Here is a 16,689-nt window from a genome sequence, read left to right as displayed (position 1 = left end):
ATCCATCCATAACCAATAATAAATATAATCAAGAGAAGAGCAGAAAAGCAACTCTGAGCTGATTCTACTTGCTACATTATTTTGTTTTCCAGGGAAGAAACCAAACAGTCTGCGAGAACTCCTTGCATTCATTGGGTATGAGAAATACTGGCCTCGCTTGAGAGACCAAGGTGTCGATCTTGAAGTCTTCCTCTCGTTGTCCGAAGCAGATCTCAAGGAGCTCGGAGTTGAGTAAGTATGAACATGTTCTGCAACCAGTAGAAGTGTAGCGGATAGCTGAAGTTAATACCAAACAGTACTGAAAAGTAAGAGGTATAAAAGATTAGGAATATAAGTTGGATCACATATTGGGATAACCATGATGACGGTGGAGCATGTAGGTATTTGCTTCATGACAAGGATGGGCATTGGGTAGCGATGGAACAGTTCCGGTTGCTCCTGTTCTGTAAAATTACTGTGTTCCACGTAACAGTTCCAAATAACGGTCCGGAGTTTAGGAGGTGGGGGAATTAGAAAATATCAACAAACATAGTGTTCGTGTATGCTAATTCCAAAATTGTTCCCTCATTGCGAGTTTCATGGTTGGTTTTAATTGGATGTGCTTTACAATAGTTGAACCTAAACAAGGTAAACTGGTACCTCTCCTTATGAAGAGAATACTAGGTGCAAGATGAGTAGGATCGCAGGAATTCAGAGCGAATAGTTAGCTGATGACGTGATTAGTTAAGGAGACTTGCTAGGTGAAGCTGAATCTGAGAACTAAGAAATCTGCATTGAGTGACATAAGCTTCTCACATAGTTATGTTTATTCGTCTGATGGTATTTATACATTCTAATAGTTAGGATATATTCTAATACCAGCAATTTACAAAGTGCTGTAGATAGCACAGCACAAAACGCCGTAAACCACGGTAAAAATAGTGGTAGTTGATGATAAATGTGATTAAACACAGCAAAAACTAAAAGGAACCAAGATTAATATAATCATGTCATGGATACTCACCACGAATTTGCTATCTGCCAAAATCCTTACGAAGACACGCACCTCTTACATACTCATATTATGCTGGCTCTCTTCCCTGGTCCCTGCTGCTCATTGCACCCAATGACTACTGTAGTTTCAAGAAACACAGTAAACAGTGTAGAGAACCAGCGCTCATGTTCTCCCAGATCCAGAACAATCTGCGAACCATTGGCCCTTGCGAGGATCTCGAACCGTAGACCATGCGTATTGCTAGACCAATCCCAGTGCAGTGCAAGCGATATGGAACTCATTCGTTTCCGAAGAGGATATTATGGCGTACTCTTCATCTTAAGAAGAGTTCAGAGTCTGGAACAGTTCCAAAATAACTGTTATTTTTCCTTTCTCTGCATGTGGGGACATCTTGACATCTCTCGTTGACGCTGTGCTTTGTTAATGGTCATTGCAAAGGCAAGATGTAACGGGAACTGCCTCCTTTTAAATTTTGAAAGGTAGGTTAATGTCAGTAGACACCAAATCAATCCTAGGTAGATAAATTCCCTGTTTCTTGGAAGCACCTGTAATGATATCAGATTTTATAATTTTCTTTGTACAGTTCTCTATCAAACACACTCCATTTATTAAACCAAAGGCCACATCATATTTCTTAAAAGTATTACAATTGAACCAACTTTCAATTTTGATACATGTGGATACATTCCAGGTGGTATAACAGAGTGTAGGTATTCTACAGGTATGCTGCTTACAAAATCTGTGTCTGATTCATCATCTGTCAACACTGCTGAATTCCGTAAAACTTACTGGGATTAGCTGAACTTACTCTGTTATAATAACTTGAAAAATAAAAGTGTATACAATTGCAAAAATGTGACTTGCCAATGAATTACTACTTCTTAAGTCATTGGGAACTCTTATATCATATCCTATTTCACTTTTAAATTCATTATTTCCTAGTTGTAGTAGTCATGCCGCAAATTCCTATTCGGAAGGCTTTGTACGCATATTTGTCTTAAAGTGCAATACTTTTTATTTTTTATCATAATTTAACATGCCGGATACATGGCTTAACTAGCTTTGAATACCTACGACAGAAAGAACTTCGCAAAAATCTCCCCCAAATATGACAATTTTACCACACATTTCTTTTTCACACTTCATGATGTCCATTAGTAAGTGATGAATACAATTTACAGGAATCATCAAAGCTTCATCAATAACAATAACATACATGCATTATCATTAAATACTGTTATGCCTTTCAGCATTCAGTCTGCAAGCCTCTGTGAATTTACTAAATTTCGCCACAATCCTCTATTTGCAACTAGTGTTGTGGCCTCATGTAGTTCTATACCTCTTATCTTTAAATCGCTAGAAACTGAGTCTAACCATCGTCGTCTTGTTCTCCCTCTGCTTCTCTTACCCTCCATAACAGAGTCCATTATTCTCCTAGGTAACCTGTCCTCCTCCATCCGCCTCACATGACCCCACCACCGAAGCCAGTTTATGCGTACAGATTCATCCATCTAGTTCATTCCTAACTTAGCCTTTATCTCCTCATTTGGAGTACCCTTCTGCCATTCCTCCCACCTGTTTGTACCGGCAATCATTCTTGGTACTTTCATGTCTGTTCCTTCTAACTTATGAATAAGATATCCTGAGTCCACCCAGCTCGCTCCCGTAAAGCAAAGTTGGTCTGAAAACAGACTGATGTAAAGATAGTTTCGTCTGGGAGCTGACTTCCTTCTTACAGAATACTGCTGATCGCAACTGCGAGCTCACTGCATTAGCTTTACTACACCTTGATTCAATCTCACTTACTATATTACCATCCTGGGAGAACACACAACCTAAATACTAGAAATTATCGACCTGTTCCAGCTTTGTATCACCAATCTGACATTCAATTCTGTTGAATTTCTTACCTACTGACATCAATTTAGTCTTTGAAAGGCTAATTTTCATACCATACTCATTGCACCTATTTTCAAGTTCCAAGATATTAGACTGCAGGCTTTCGGCACAGTCTGCCATCAAGACCAAGTCGTCAGCATAGGCCAGACTGCTTACGACATTTCCACCTAACTGAATCCCTCCCTGACATTTTATACCTTTCAGCAGATGATCCATGTAAACTACAAACAGCAAAGGTGAAAGATTACAGCCTTGTCTAACCCCTGTAAGTACCCTGAACCAAGAACTCATTCTACCATCAATTCTCACTGAAGCTCAATTGTCAACATAAATGCCTTTGATTGATTTTCATAATCTACCTTTAATTCCATAGTCCCCCAGTATGGCGAACATCTTTTCCCTCGGTACCCTGTCATATGCTTTCTCTAGATCTACGAAACATAAACACAACTGCCTATTCCTCTCGTGTATGTATGTTGTATGTTGGGTATTCAGCCCGAACGCTGATTGGATCCTCAACAGGTTCACCATTAGCTGTCATAGATGGCCTAGGTGTCACTGAAGAGGCGTACTGGGGAAATGAGGAGTGAGGTAGTTTCCCGTTGCTTTCCTCACTGAGCCAGAAGTTGCTATTGCACATCAGTCTGCCAAGCCCACTGAAATGTGTGCACCACCTGACCCTATGAGCAACATTTTCACACCATTCATAGCAGGGACTGGCTGCATAAGGAATGGCATTACTAGCGTCACTCATACCTCAGCCACTTTCATATTGTCAAAGCCAAGTATAAGACTATAAGACTGAGACAGGTCAATGAAAGTAACAATTTTATTCTAGCCCATACCAGAAGACATAGTGCACTGTAAACACTACATCTTGCCAGCAAAGGCCAATTCCTCTCGTATCCTCTCGTAGCATTTTTCGCATACTGAAAATCTGATCCTGACAGCCCCTCTGTAGTCTGAAACCACGCTGGTTTTCATCCAACTTCCTCTCAACTATAGATTGCACCCTCCCTTCCAAGATGCCAGTGAATACTTTTCCTGGTACACTAATCAATGAGATACCTCGATAGTTGTTGCAGTTCTTCCTGTACCCTTGCTTATAGTTAGGTGCATTTTCTGCATTTGTCCAGTCTGAAGGTACCTTACTGTTGTGTGTGTCCTCCGCCGCCTGCAAGCTCCGCAACCCGCCTCGCATTGACTCTTCTAGATACCACGAGGTGTGGACTGCAGCGCGCTGATGTAATCGTGTGACGTCAGCCAGCGTGTATAAACTGGGCGACGTCTTCTCCACTCCAGGCACTCCACAGTGTCCAGCGATGAGACTACACCGTACGTCGGACACGGAAGTACCCTCTTAAAAAAGTGTACTGAACAGGTGGACTAATTCTGTTCGGGAGGTCTCGCCTCAGGAAATCTTCGCCTCAAGTTATCCTGCCTCCCGTATCACCGACATACATCCTGCCTAGCATTCTGCTACCACGAACTTTACTCCAAGTTCCCTTTATAATTCTCCAAACCATAGATAGTCATCAGCTATCACAAACATTCATTCCTTCGGATATCCTATCTCATCAAGATAGATATCATTGTACATATTTCTCAGACAATCAGTCAACTAGTTTGTTATTATTTAACGTGTACAGCACTTCAAGCAGCAAGTCAAATTTCGTTCATTTTTATATATACTGTGTGAATATTTACAAACTAATAAACTTTTATGTTGTGCTTTGTATATCGTGATTCTTGTATACAACACAACACTTACCAACACTCCATGATAATCTTACTACTGTACTCTCTGAAGCCATTTCATTCCTGCCTTCCCACTAGACTTCACCATTTCAGGTCTAATTTCATCTATTCCTGCTTCTTTATGACAATAGAGTTTATTTACCATCCTTTCTACTTCCTCAAGCATAATTTCACCAACACCATTTTCCTCCTCCCCATGAGCTTGGTTGTTTGCAACACCATCAGGAAGATTTCCTTTTACGTTGAGAAGCTGTTCAAAAGATTCCCTCCACCTCTCCAGTGATTCCCTTCTATCTATTATGAGTTCGCCTGAATTACTCAAAACACTGTTCATTTCCTTTTTCCCTCCCTTCCTAAGATTCTTTATTACTGTCCAGAAAGGTTTCCCTGCTGCTTGACCTAGCCTTTCCAGGTTATTACCGAAATCTTAACATGACTTCTTTTTGGATTCAACAACTATTTGTTTTGCTCTGTTGCTTTCATCTACATACAAATCCCTGTCTGCCTCAGCCCTTGTTTGGAGCCATTTCTGATAAGCCTTCTTTTTACGTTTACAGGCTGCTCTCACTTCATCATTCCACCAAGATGTTCGCCTTTTCCCATCCTTACACACAGTTGTCCCTACGCATTCCATTGCTGTTTCTACTACAGCATCCCTGTATGCCACCCATTCCCTGCTTACTGTCTACTGTTCGAAACTTCTCACTAATCATATCCATGTACTTCTGTCCAATTTCCTCATCCTGGAGATTTGCTACCCTTATTCGTTTGCAGACAGATTTCACTTTCTCTACCCTAGGCCTAGAGATACTTAGTTCACTGCAGATCAGATAGTGGTCTGTATCATCGAAAAATCCCCGGAAAACTCGTACATTCCTAACAGATTTCCTGAATTCGAAGTTGGTTAAGATATAGTCTATTATGGATCTGGTACCCCTAGCCTCCCAGTGTAGCGGTGAATAGCCTTATGCTTGAAAAATATATTCGTAACTGCTAAACCCATACTAGCACAGAAGTCCAGCAAACGCTTCCCATTCCCATTAGCTTCCATATCTTCTCCACATTTACCAATCACCCTTTCATATCCCTCAGTTCTATTTCCAACTCTCATATTGAAATAGCCCATTAGCACTGTTCTATCCTTGCTGTTGATGCTGACAACGATGTTACTCAATGCTTCATAAAACTTGTCAACTTCATCCTCATCTGCACCCTCACTTGGTGAATACACTGAGACAATTCTCGTCGTAATTCGTACAACTGCCAAATCTACCCACATCATTCGCTCATTTACGTGATTAACAGAAACTATGTTGCGTGCAGTGGTATTCCTGATAAAGAGCCCTACCCCATACTCTGCCCTTTCCTTTCTAACACCCGTCAAGTACACTTTATAATCTCCTACCTCTTCCTCGTTATCTCCCCTTACCCGTATATCACTTACTCCTTGTACATTTAGATCAGCGGCGCCACAATCGGGGGGGGGGGGGGGCGCCGTGGGTAAAAGATATATATTTTATGCGTTTGTAGTCTAATTTTATAATTCTGTGTTATACAATAATACAATGGATGCAAGGCTCGCACAAATTCTCTCTGTGCATAATGCACTGTAGTAACTGTGTATACCGAGCCGCGCTGTCCGCTGTGGTAGCAGGTGGTGAGGGTGGGAGTAGGATCGTGACCTCATCGGCGCCGGCGAGTCGACATCAACACCCCTCCCACCCGCAGTGCGCGTCGGATACAGTTTACACTTGTCTTGGTTACTTGGCTTTATAGTGACTTTGATATAGACACGCCGTCGCTGTTTACGCCAATTGCTAATAGTGTATTCTTCTGTGCGTTACAGTTGCTAGCGCCGAACGAAGCTTTAGTAAGCTTATTAAAACTTATTTGCGCTCTACAATGGCACAGGAAAGGCTGAACTCTCACCATTCTAGCAATAGAAAATGACACTGCAAAAACCTTAGACTTTAGAAAAATACTGACAACATTTCTTAATGCAAAAGCCACGCAAATGCCTTTCAATGTTTGAAGTTTGTATACAGACAACAACAAGAACAAATAATGAAAAATCAAAGACCGTATTTTGTATATAAATAAATCAAGGCTTAGTATATGTATATCAAATATGTAGTGGAGGGTGGGTGGTCCGTGATGCTGTTATTTATAATAGCTGCCTGTTTTTCCAGTCTGCAACACGGCGGGTCCATAGGTGGTGGATAATGGAGTGGCTCTAAAGAGCTAGGGTATCATCCCCCCCTGAACCAAAACTGGAACGAACATAATTACGAAATTTACCGGGGGTGAGGGGGCGCCGGTTTAAGCCTTGCCTTGGGCGCCTACATACCACGCAACGGCTCTGATCTAGATTCATCCTCTTTGCTGACTCAGCCAGTTCTGCTTTCTTTCTTCCATAAGCCCCATTAATATTGATAGCTCCCCATCGAATTCAATTTCGTTCGCCAAGTTGTTTCCAAGGAGTCCCTCGCCTGTCAAATGGGAGTGGGACTCCATTACTCCCATAGGTTCGAGGCTTGCTTAAAGTGTTCTGAGCTCGGTAAATTCATGAAGCAGGATGCTGCCCTACTTACACATAGCCCAACTGAGGATCTCTCCTCTAACGGGTTATGGACCACCGGTGGATTGTATAGTCCTAGCCGCCTGAGGACAAGGAGGGCCATGGCTCAGAATTTGTCCGAGATGCCCACTCCCATTCCATAGCAACTGGTATCCCGACTCTCAGGACCACTTACTAGGCCACTCAGCCGTTGCTCATGGTTCACGAACTAGGACGTGACCACAGTAACCCACACCGTGAACCATTAATAATAATAATAATAATAATAATAATATTAATGGCTGATTTTTGCAAAACGTCTGCTTCTGAGCTGTTCCGTCTAATGCACGAAAATGAACTTTCTGTTACTGGAACAGAGAAACCAAAAGTTTTGTAAATTGTCGTACCATCTGGTAATAACAAAGTTGCAATTCCTGTTCATGCAGCAGCGATTGCTTCTAACCATGTATACTAAACTTGGAGCAGCCTTCTGGAGCTTCAAAAGAAAAAAGGTTTCTGACTTGATTTTACAGAGCCCTCTATCGGGCTGGCATAGAAAGATCAGTGGAGACAACTTACATAGATCATCATATTATTTGAATAAATAACTATTTAATGCAAATTATCAACTTAGTGAAATAAATACTATTTTCCTAGTAATCCTGATATGGAGACCTTTCTTTTGATGTAGTATTATTGCGTTAGTATTACGGTCTCTCACAATATTGCATTAAACATTCAAATTATATGTATATATGTATTTTATTGATATTCACATATTGAATATAGGTGGACCCACTCTCACCCCATTTAACATGGAAACATTTGTCTCAAGAAGTACTTAACATAGTTTGAAAATGATATCTCATCTGAATTTGTAATGCCTACATCTCTAATGCTAGAAGAAACCTTGTAGTTAGTATGGTAGTATAGTACCATTATCTCAGCAGATGTTGCCTCTAGAAAAGTGTTGAAAGTTCGATTAGAGTCCTTTGATAACTGAAAGTGAAAATCAGATTTTGAAAATCTTCAATGGCTTGAGTTATTTACGTTAACATCCTAGAGAGAGAGAGATATGGAATCTACAATTCTATGAATAAGCATTTGAGACAGGAAGGAAGTTTGGACACTGAAATTGTCTCGCATGGGCTGAGGACAATTGAAAGTGCATGGATTGGGACTGTGAGGGGGGGGGAGAGATATGGTGATTGTTTGAAGGGAAGAGACAAGTACAAGTAGAAGCTTAGCTTGTGGTAGCCACCCCATACTTTCAAACTGACAAGTTACGGGAAGAAACAGAGTCATGATATTGCAATATTTCCTTTGTTCAATCAGTCACCACTTATCTGCCTGCCTGGTGGTAGTGATCGTTAAGGCATCAAGCTTCTATGGTCTGACGCTGTGGTTAGCCGCTTTGAGTCCCATTGGTTGAAAAAAATGTCGCCATCAGAATGTTGCCCGGCAGGGTAGGAGAGGTGGTGGTATACAATTCCTAATCACTAAATTGTATGCCAAAAGCCTGGATTACCCGCTGTTGGTGGTGATTCGTCTGTCGGATGGAGACGTTAAGCCCTGAGCAGACACGCTGGGTTTATTTTGCAAGAGTAGGCTATATGCTGGCACTGGGTTTCGCCCTCTTCCTACGTCATCATCTCTCTCCCAGATGTGCAGGTCGCCCAGGTGCAGCAGACGGGCCGAAAATGTCCTCGGACTCTCCCGGCACTCGACGCCACGAAATAAATAAGAATCCCACTGATCTGCAGTTGGAGTTCTCATCCAGGTGGTGGATTCCGTATCAATTGTTCACCTAATCTTTTCGTAAATGGGTTTGAATCCCACCTCTGGCAGTTCTGAAGATGATATTCCATGGTTTCCCATTTTCACGCCATTCAAATGCTGGGGCTGTACCTTAGTTAATGGCTGCTTCCTTCCCACTTCTAGCCCTCTCCTATCCCATCATTGCCATAAGAAATATCTGCGTCGGTTCAACGTAAAGTAGATTGTACAAAAAAATCAATGTTTTTTAACAAACTTTTCAATTTATTGAGCATGTCTCTTGGTAAATCATTCCAATCTCTCCTCTTCCTTTAAACAAATATTTTCCCCAATTTGTCCTCTTGAATTCCAAGTTTATCTTCATATTGTGATCTTTTCTACTTTTAAAGACACCACTCAAGCTTATTCGTCTACTGATGTCATTCCATGCCATCTCTCCACAGACTGATCGTAGCATACCACTTACCTGAGCAGCTCGTCTCCTTACTCCCAAGTCTTCTCAGTCCAGAGTTTGGAATATTTTTGTAACATTACACTTTTGTCAGAAATCACCCTGAACAAATTGTGCTGCTTTTCTTTGGATACTTTGCATTTATTGAATCCTTATTTTACATTATTCTGGTCAGTTAGCATTTGTGACTTGCAACTGAGATGACCATGGTCTTACTCATAGATCGTCAGATGTCACACATTGGATCCCGCACAGAACAGTGCAAGTCTTGTATTTAAAGATCTGCGAGGATGAATCAATTTATTACTTTTTCTTTCCTTCTTCTTGGCCGGGGGGGGGGGGGGGGGAGCACCCTGCACCCCACAACCCAGTTTTACCCCAGTTTCCCAACACCAATCGTATGTGGAGGGATGCATGTATTTGGTAGTGTGATGTGTTTGTGTAACCCAGAGGATCAACTATATGCAGTTAAACATCGCTGGTCTGACCAGCAATCAAACCTGGGGTCCTATCATATGAGGATTGGTATTCTGACCACTCGGCGAAGGTGCCATACTATTACTTCTTTATTCATTTAAATTGTAAGGATAATGTATGTAAGAACATTTTCATTTTTACGGACAGCCGAGCGGCCATTAAGGCACTAGAGGCAGTCCGCATAATATCCAGAATTGTCTGGTATTGCCACTCGCTTCTCCTGAAGCTCTCAAAGTACAGCATTGTCAAAATTATATAGGTACCAGGGCATGAAGGTATAGAAGGAAATGAAAAGGCAGATAAACTGGCTAGGAAAGTGGCAGAAATACATTTTATAGGCCCAGAACCTGCATGCGGGATTTCCTATGGACAAGCCCGAAATACATAGGAAAATGTGTACAAAAGAAACAAACGGAGAACTGGAAAAATACTCCAGGATGCAGGCTTGCAAAGGAAGTGATAAAAGGACCAAACACAAAGCATACTAAAGAACTGTTGAAACTCATTAGAGAAAATATAAGATGGGTAGTAGGACTGTTGACAGGGCACTGCCATCTGAAAATGGAGGGATGAGTGACAACGTATATAGGAAATGCAATGAAGCAGAGGAATCAGCTGGACACATACTTTTCGAATGTGAGGCGCTGGGTAGAATCAGACTCTCCACTCTAGGACTACCAGGTGAAGAGAGAGGAAAAATCCAAGAAGACCCAATAAGACCAGTCTGCAGCGTTGTGAAGGGAGCAGGTGTATCTAGGTGGAAATGAAGAAGAAACATGGTAGCAAAATATCTTAGTTGCCGACGCTAATTAGGAACTAATATTTAGAGGCCCCATGAAGAAAAGGAGGACAATGTTGTATCACATGTTAAAAAGAACTTTGGAAATTTTTGTTCTGTTTTAAGAGGAAATACAACTAGGTAGTCATCCTCTCTGAACAAATTAAATGGAGACAAAAATTCATATAATATAAATGAAACACAATTGAATAAATAATACATTATCAAACAAGTGTTATCACTAGGGGGCAGATGTTGTCAAACTGCCATCCTTTTTCACTTTGCATTAGAATGTTACTCAGTAGTATAGAAATTCATTCTGAGATATAACAAAGGAAAATAACATGTTTTTATTTTACATTCTTTTGCTTTTTTTTTTTTTTTTTTTTCCAGATTTCGGATGATTGGTCATTATTTTGTCTTTCAAGAAGGTTTTAGGTCAATATATAGTTTTCAAGAATTTTTACATTATTGTAATTATTTAATGAATTTTAAGTGTGTATTTTTTGTCAGGCTGATCAAAAACTGCAAGTGACAATATTAAAAAAATTACACATTTTTTCGTACATATGGGTAAATTTGCAAAATATTTTCGTGGCCAAGCAAACTGACCAGCAGTGTCAGTGACTAAGAAAGAGTAAGGAAAAGATTTATAACTGAGTCTTGTGCAGGCTCATAACACAGGAGTCTGATAATTAGGAGAAAGTATTTGCTAATGTGTCTCAATCAAGTTAAAGCATGGATAGCATTCTGTGAGTTAAATGCCACATATGGAAAAATTGTTGAATTGCATAACAAAATCCTCCTCAAATATAAGGTTAAACATCACGGTTAGTTGTAAACTTGGCATGTAGCTTTCAGTAGCAGGAATCGCAATCTCCATGTTGGCCAATGACAAGTGAGCTAGACGTCACGTGATGAATGTTCAAGACATATTTAATGTTAATGTTACCAAGTGTTTTCTTCTAGTATTTTTAAAACGGGCAAAAATACAACCTGTGACAATAAAGTTTGGTGAATGAAGTCAGAACAGTCGATCCGGCAACACTGGTGACACGCAACGCTGCACCTGCGTAGCAGCAGGTTTTGAGCATCGTGTGTGTGCCGTGTAAGACCCGTTTGACACAGTGTGTGTTAGTGCGTTGGTTCTGAACTGCGAACAGGAACATGAACGACTAAAAAGATCAATGTACACTTTTGTTTTAAGCTTGCAAGACACCAAAAGAAATGCATGCGATGCTGGTACCTGTTTATGAAGATCAAGCACTGTCCTTGAAGTGTCTGCACGAGTTGTTTGCCCATTTTCGAGGAGGCCGGGAAGGTATTTCTGACAACCCCCGTAGCGGAAGACGACAACATTGAGCAGGTGAGGACATTAATCACGAATGATTGGCGATTCACTGTGCGCATGATAGCGGATGAACTGCAGGAAAGAGATTTGCCTATATTCCTGACATCCAACGAAATGTAACGATGCCTTTGAACACCATCCCAAAGGAAGCCTTCTTGCAAAGTTTCCAGGACATGCATCGCCGATCTCAGCAGTGCATTGTTATGGGAGGGGACTATTTCGAAGGACGGTAAGGTCACTATCGTGCCTTGTTCATCTATTTCGATAGTACAGGACTATTCATCAAACTTTGTCACAGGTTGTATAAGAATGATTAATCCCAGTGTAATTGAGAGGTGTTAAAATGAATGCTTTGAAACTGCGAGACGCTGACAAATTCTTGACTACAACATTATGGCAATCAGTGGAAAACATTTGACAACGTCGAGTTTTAAACAAATTTGCTGAAAACAATGGGGAATGATGCGACAGAGAATGAGGAAGAGGAAGTTTTTGTAGAAACCGATGATTTGATGGTTTAGATGTTCCGTTTATGTGAATAAGCACCGTTAATATACATTGAAATATTTGATCATGATTTTCTGTTATTTCACTTGCAGTTATGCCAATTTCCTAAGAATTTTGCATGCAGAAGTGGAAATCTCGACCTGTTAGTTGCAAACTTGTCAATCTTGAATTTTATTTTTTTGCTTTACGTCGCACTGACACAGATAGGTCTTATGGCAATGATGGGACAGGAAAGGCCTAGGAATGACAAGGAAGCAGCCGTGGCCTTAATTAAGGTACAGCCCCAGCATTTGCCTGGTGTGAAAATGGGAAACCACTGAAAACCATCTTCAGGGCTGCCGACAGTGGGGTTCGAACCCACTATCTCCCGGATGCGAGCTCTCAGCTGCGCGCTCCTAACCGCATGGCCAACTCGCCTGGTATCTGCAATTTTAATAACGTCAGTGCTCAAAGTCGTGGATGTTAGGTTATGCTGCATTTTAGAATGTTTAAGGGTAGAAATAAAATTCATGCATATATCTCCTCTAGTTACGGAGTTCTAATAAATCTTTTTCTCATGTAAAATTGGGTTGATTGTACATTGGCAGTTTTGCTTAATTAACTTTTAAAGTCTTGATCAGGGATTTCTCCAGACATGCTTGCTCTGGAGTATGGAAGGGGTCAAACATATCCTGTATTGCGCTCTTAAACTCTTTGCAACCCTAGTTACAAACCATGGTTTAAAGTTAGGGAATTTGTGGTTTAGAAAATGTTAAGTTCATCCCATTATGATCTATGTTTCCTTGAGTGAAATGGAACACTCAGTAGGATGCACACAATGCCAGGTCAGTGCAGGGAGAAGGAGCAATAGAAACACTACATTCTAATAGTTTGAATACTTTCTAATTGTTTATTACTTATATCTTAACTGAGCAGAGTGGCCACACCTATGGATCTGCATTCGGGGGAAGTGATCGTTTGAACCCGACCATCAGTTGTCCTGAAAATGGTGTTCTGTGGTTTCCCATTTTCACTTCCGGACAAGTGCTGGGCCACTTCCTATTCATAGCTCCTTCCATCTCCTTACCCAATCTCATTTGCCATCATTTATTTCATCTTTATTAGCTCTTCAACTGAGGCTGGCAACATGAAGGGCATCCAGCTGTAAAAACAGGCCGTACATTTCATCTCGCCTCATCCCCTACCCCATATGAAGAAACAGGACTTAGGAGCAGATGTACAGTATTTATCCTTACCTTACATTCCCTTTTCTCATATCTATCTGGCTTTCTTCTATCCTACACTCATTGCACATGAAGGCTGTAGATCTTTCAAGATGTCCCTTTAATGAGTGTTGATGCCCGCCCTCCTGATGTAGCTGAGAAGCAGAAACGAGCTCGTCTGAGACTGAGAAGAGGTGGGTGTAGAAAAACTGAGACTGATGGGGAGAGAGCCTATCTATTGGAAAATAGCAGTGTGTGACAAAATGGAGGTTGTTCTTGTCTTAACATTATGTTGTCCTGCCTCCTCCTCTGACCTATCATTACACTTCTTTTCTAGTTCCTGTTTCTCTTCTTCTTCTTCTTCTTCTTCTTTTATGACCACATAAGACCACTTTAGTCTGTCTATTATCCGTGTCTCTTCAAAGGAACTGTTCGGGCTTTGCAGTCTTCCCAGTACTTTTTTCATGTGTTCCAATCTTCGTGCCCTTTCTGGTGTTGAAAATATTCGTGTTGCGAGTTTCTTTCTTGTGAGTGTGCCGGAGATGCTTGTGTCCTGGATGTTTTGTTTAATTTCATCTTGTCTGTGGTGTCGTGTGATGTAAGGCCAATTTCCTTCAGATTGTCCCTTATTTCTCTGATCTATCTTCAGCTTGTTGTGGTGCTTTTTGAGTCAAGATTATACTGTACCAGTTGTTTCTGAAGTCTCATATCCGGCGTTCTGATGTGTCCAAAGAATCCCAGCCTCCTCTTATGCATAGAGTTCCAGCTCTTCGTACACGACTGTTGGGTACTATCCACCACTGTTTGTCTTTCTGGTATTTTTTGTTGATTCAGCTTCTTCCAATTCTTTCAATATTGTGGAGTCTGTTGGTCTTTGATTGTTCATTCAGGTGAAAGAGGATCTCTGCTGCATATGTGGCAACTGGTTTTATTATCCCCAGAATAAGGATGGAGCTAACAAACCAGTAATGGTTCAGGAGAGAGGAAAATTAGTTTTGGGGTTTATCTCATGGTACCTATACACTACTTGAACCAGTTGCATATGCATGTGTACAGATGAGTTCATCTATTAAAAACCATATTTTATTGTTATAAAAATAATGTACGAATTGGAAGTGATGCAGTGGAAATCAATCTGCAAGTACGACGTATGTCTGTACATCACAACGGAAATCCTGTACATGCACTTGGAACACAAATGATAGCAAATAATATTAGTGTAATAATAACAATAAAAATGTCAAGAAAATATAGATATGATTTCATCTATGGCCTTTATTTTAACGATCTATTACAATGGGTGATGAACCAACACAAGCAATGATGTTCCATCCTTACACCATAGAGGACAAAGTCCTGCTGGCTCTAAACAAGCTTGAAGTTCAAATGTAAGACATAAGATGACGCGACCTCATAGAGACGTCATGATACACTCTATTTCCACTGAAATCTCGCTTTCAAAAATTTCTTGGTTACATCCTTATTCCGGGAGATCTCTTAAACTGTTCTTTCTGTTTTGTGTGAATGGATAGGTTAATTTTTGTGGGCTAGCCAGCTTGTTTGTTCTTATTTCGGTCAACAGTGTTTAGTTTTTTGTTTGTTTGTTATTACATCTCCAGAGTATTTGAACTGGGTAACAATTTTGACCTTATTACCATTTATGCTCATTTCTTTCAGTGATGTTGGTTTTTCGAACATAATTTCTGTCTTTTCAAATGATATTCCGAGGCCAGTTTTGGTTGCAATGTTTCTAAGTTGTGATATCTATGTTTTAGCTTGTTTGGACAGAGCAGGAGTGGTTTGTATTCCTGTCTCTCTGTGACTTGATTTAACACTAGTTTGTTTCTTTCTAATACTATCATTAGCAAATATGGAAACTTTTCAGCTTACTTTTGTTTTTCTTTGCAGTAAGGTTGGTCCCAGGAAGGTCATGGCTAAAGCAATTGATACATGGAGAACTACAAAATGAATTCACATAATTTTAAAATATATATATTTTACCAAATTTTGAACATATTATATAGTGCATATTCTATTTTTAACATTTCTTTGATATTAGAAGCCTTATAATTAAATCTCAACTGTGTAATCTTGAAAAAAAAAGAAATTGACATTTGTAATTTTTTTCCAATACTGTAATAATTTATCGGAAATAAACTTGAATTGAGTTGTAAATGTAATAACTTTGGTTAAAGCATTTGACTCAATTTTCTTGTATTCATCGGTCCTCCTTTCTCCCTAGCCATTGTCCTCTGTTAATTAGTTTCTTAACTGAGACAGCCATCCATATGCAGGGTGGCTGAAAACAACGTGAACCGGGTATATCTCTATTAAAGGGTTGTACATGCTGATAATTAATTTGAACCCCCTGTGGGTGGGGGGGACGCAGATGAATACACCCAAGGTATCCCCTGCCTGCAGTAAGAGGCGAATAAAAGGGGCCCCGGGTGCTCTTGACTTGGGGGCGTGGGTTGGCGACCATGAGGCACTTAGCTGACTCCTGGCAATACTTCCACTTACTTGTACCAGGCTCCTTACTTTCATCTATCCTGTCCGACCTCCCTTGCTGAACTCATGTTCTTTTCCAACCCCAATGGTATTAGAGCACTTGAGTCTTGGGAAGTCTTTCATTTTGACGCCCTTCGTGGCCCTCGCATTTTTTCCGTTACTTCATTTTTTGAAGTGACTTATCCCTTCTTTATTTTTTCTCTCTCTATCCCCAATGAAGAGGGAGAAGAAATATTAAATAAAGAGATAATAGCTGAAAAGAAAGGAAGGAGCGCTGGAGGTAAGTAGTCCATTAAGAAACTGTTGTTCTATTTGCGTTCTATCGGTTTTGGTACACAAAAATTTTTCACATCATCAACCAGGAGCGCTGACCACGGGGGTGCTACCGTGCAAATAAAACTTACGAAAACGTACCGACACTTCTAAATTTC

The 16,689-nt window shown here is 40.5% G+C and overlaps 1 protein-coding gene across 1 annotated transcript in view; it reads left to right on the top strand.

The window, feature by feature from the left end:
- Positions 1–15,969, top strand: part of LOC137502823 (NF-kappa-B inhibitor alpha-like) — a 43,857-nt gene extending 27,888 nt beyond the window's left edge. Inside the window, exons 4-5 of the mRNA XM_068229870.1 lie at positions 93–231; positions 15,659–15,969. Of these exons, the coding sequence (XP_068085971.1) occupies positions 93–231; positions 15,659–15,719 (200 nt within the window). The 3' untranslated portion in view covers positions 15,720–15,969. The remainder of the gene's footprint in view (positions 1–92; positions 232–15,658) is intronic.
- The last annotated feature ends 720 nt before the right edge of the window (positions 15,970–16,689 follow it).

Source organism: Anabrus simplex, chromosome 12 (genome assembly GCF_040414725.1).
Source record: "Anabrus simplex isolate iqAnaSimp1 chromosome 12, ASM4041472v1, whole genome shotgun sequence".
Lineage (NCBI taxonomy): Eukaryota > Metazoa > Arthropoda > Insecta > Orthoptera > Tettigoniidae > Anabrus > Anabrus simplex.
Note: the sequence above shows the minus strand (reverse complement) of the source record. Positions and strands in the feature narration are given on the sequence as shown.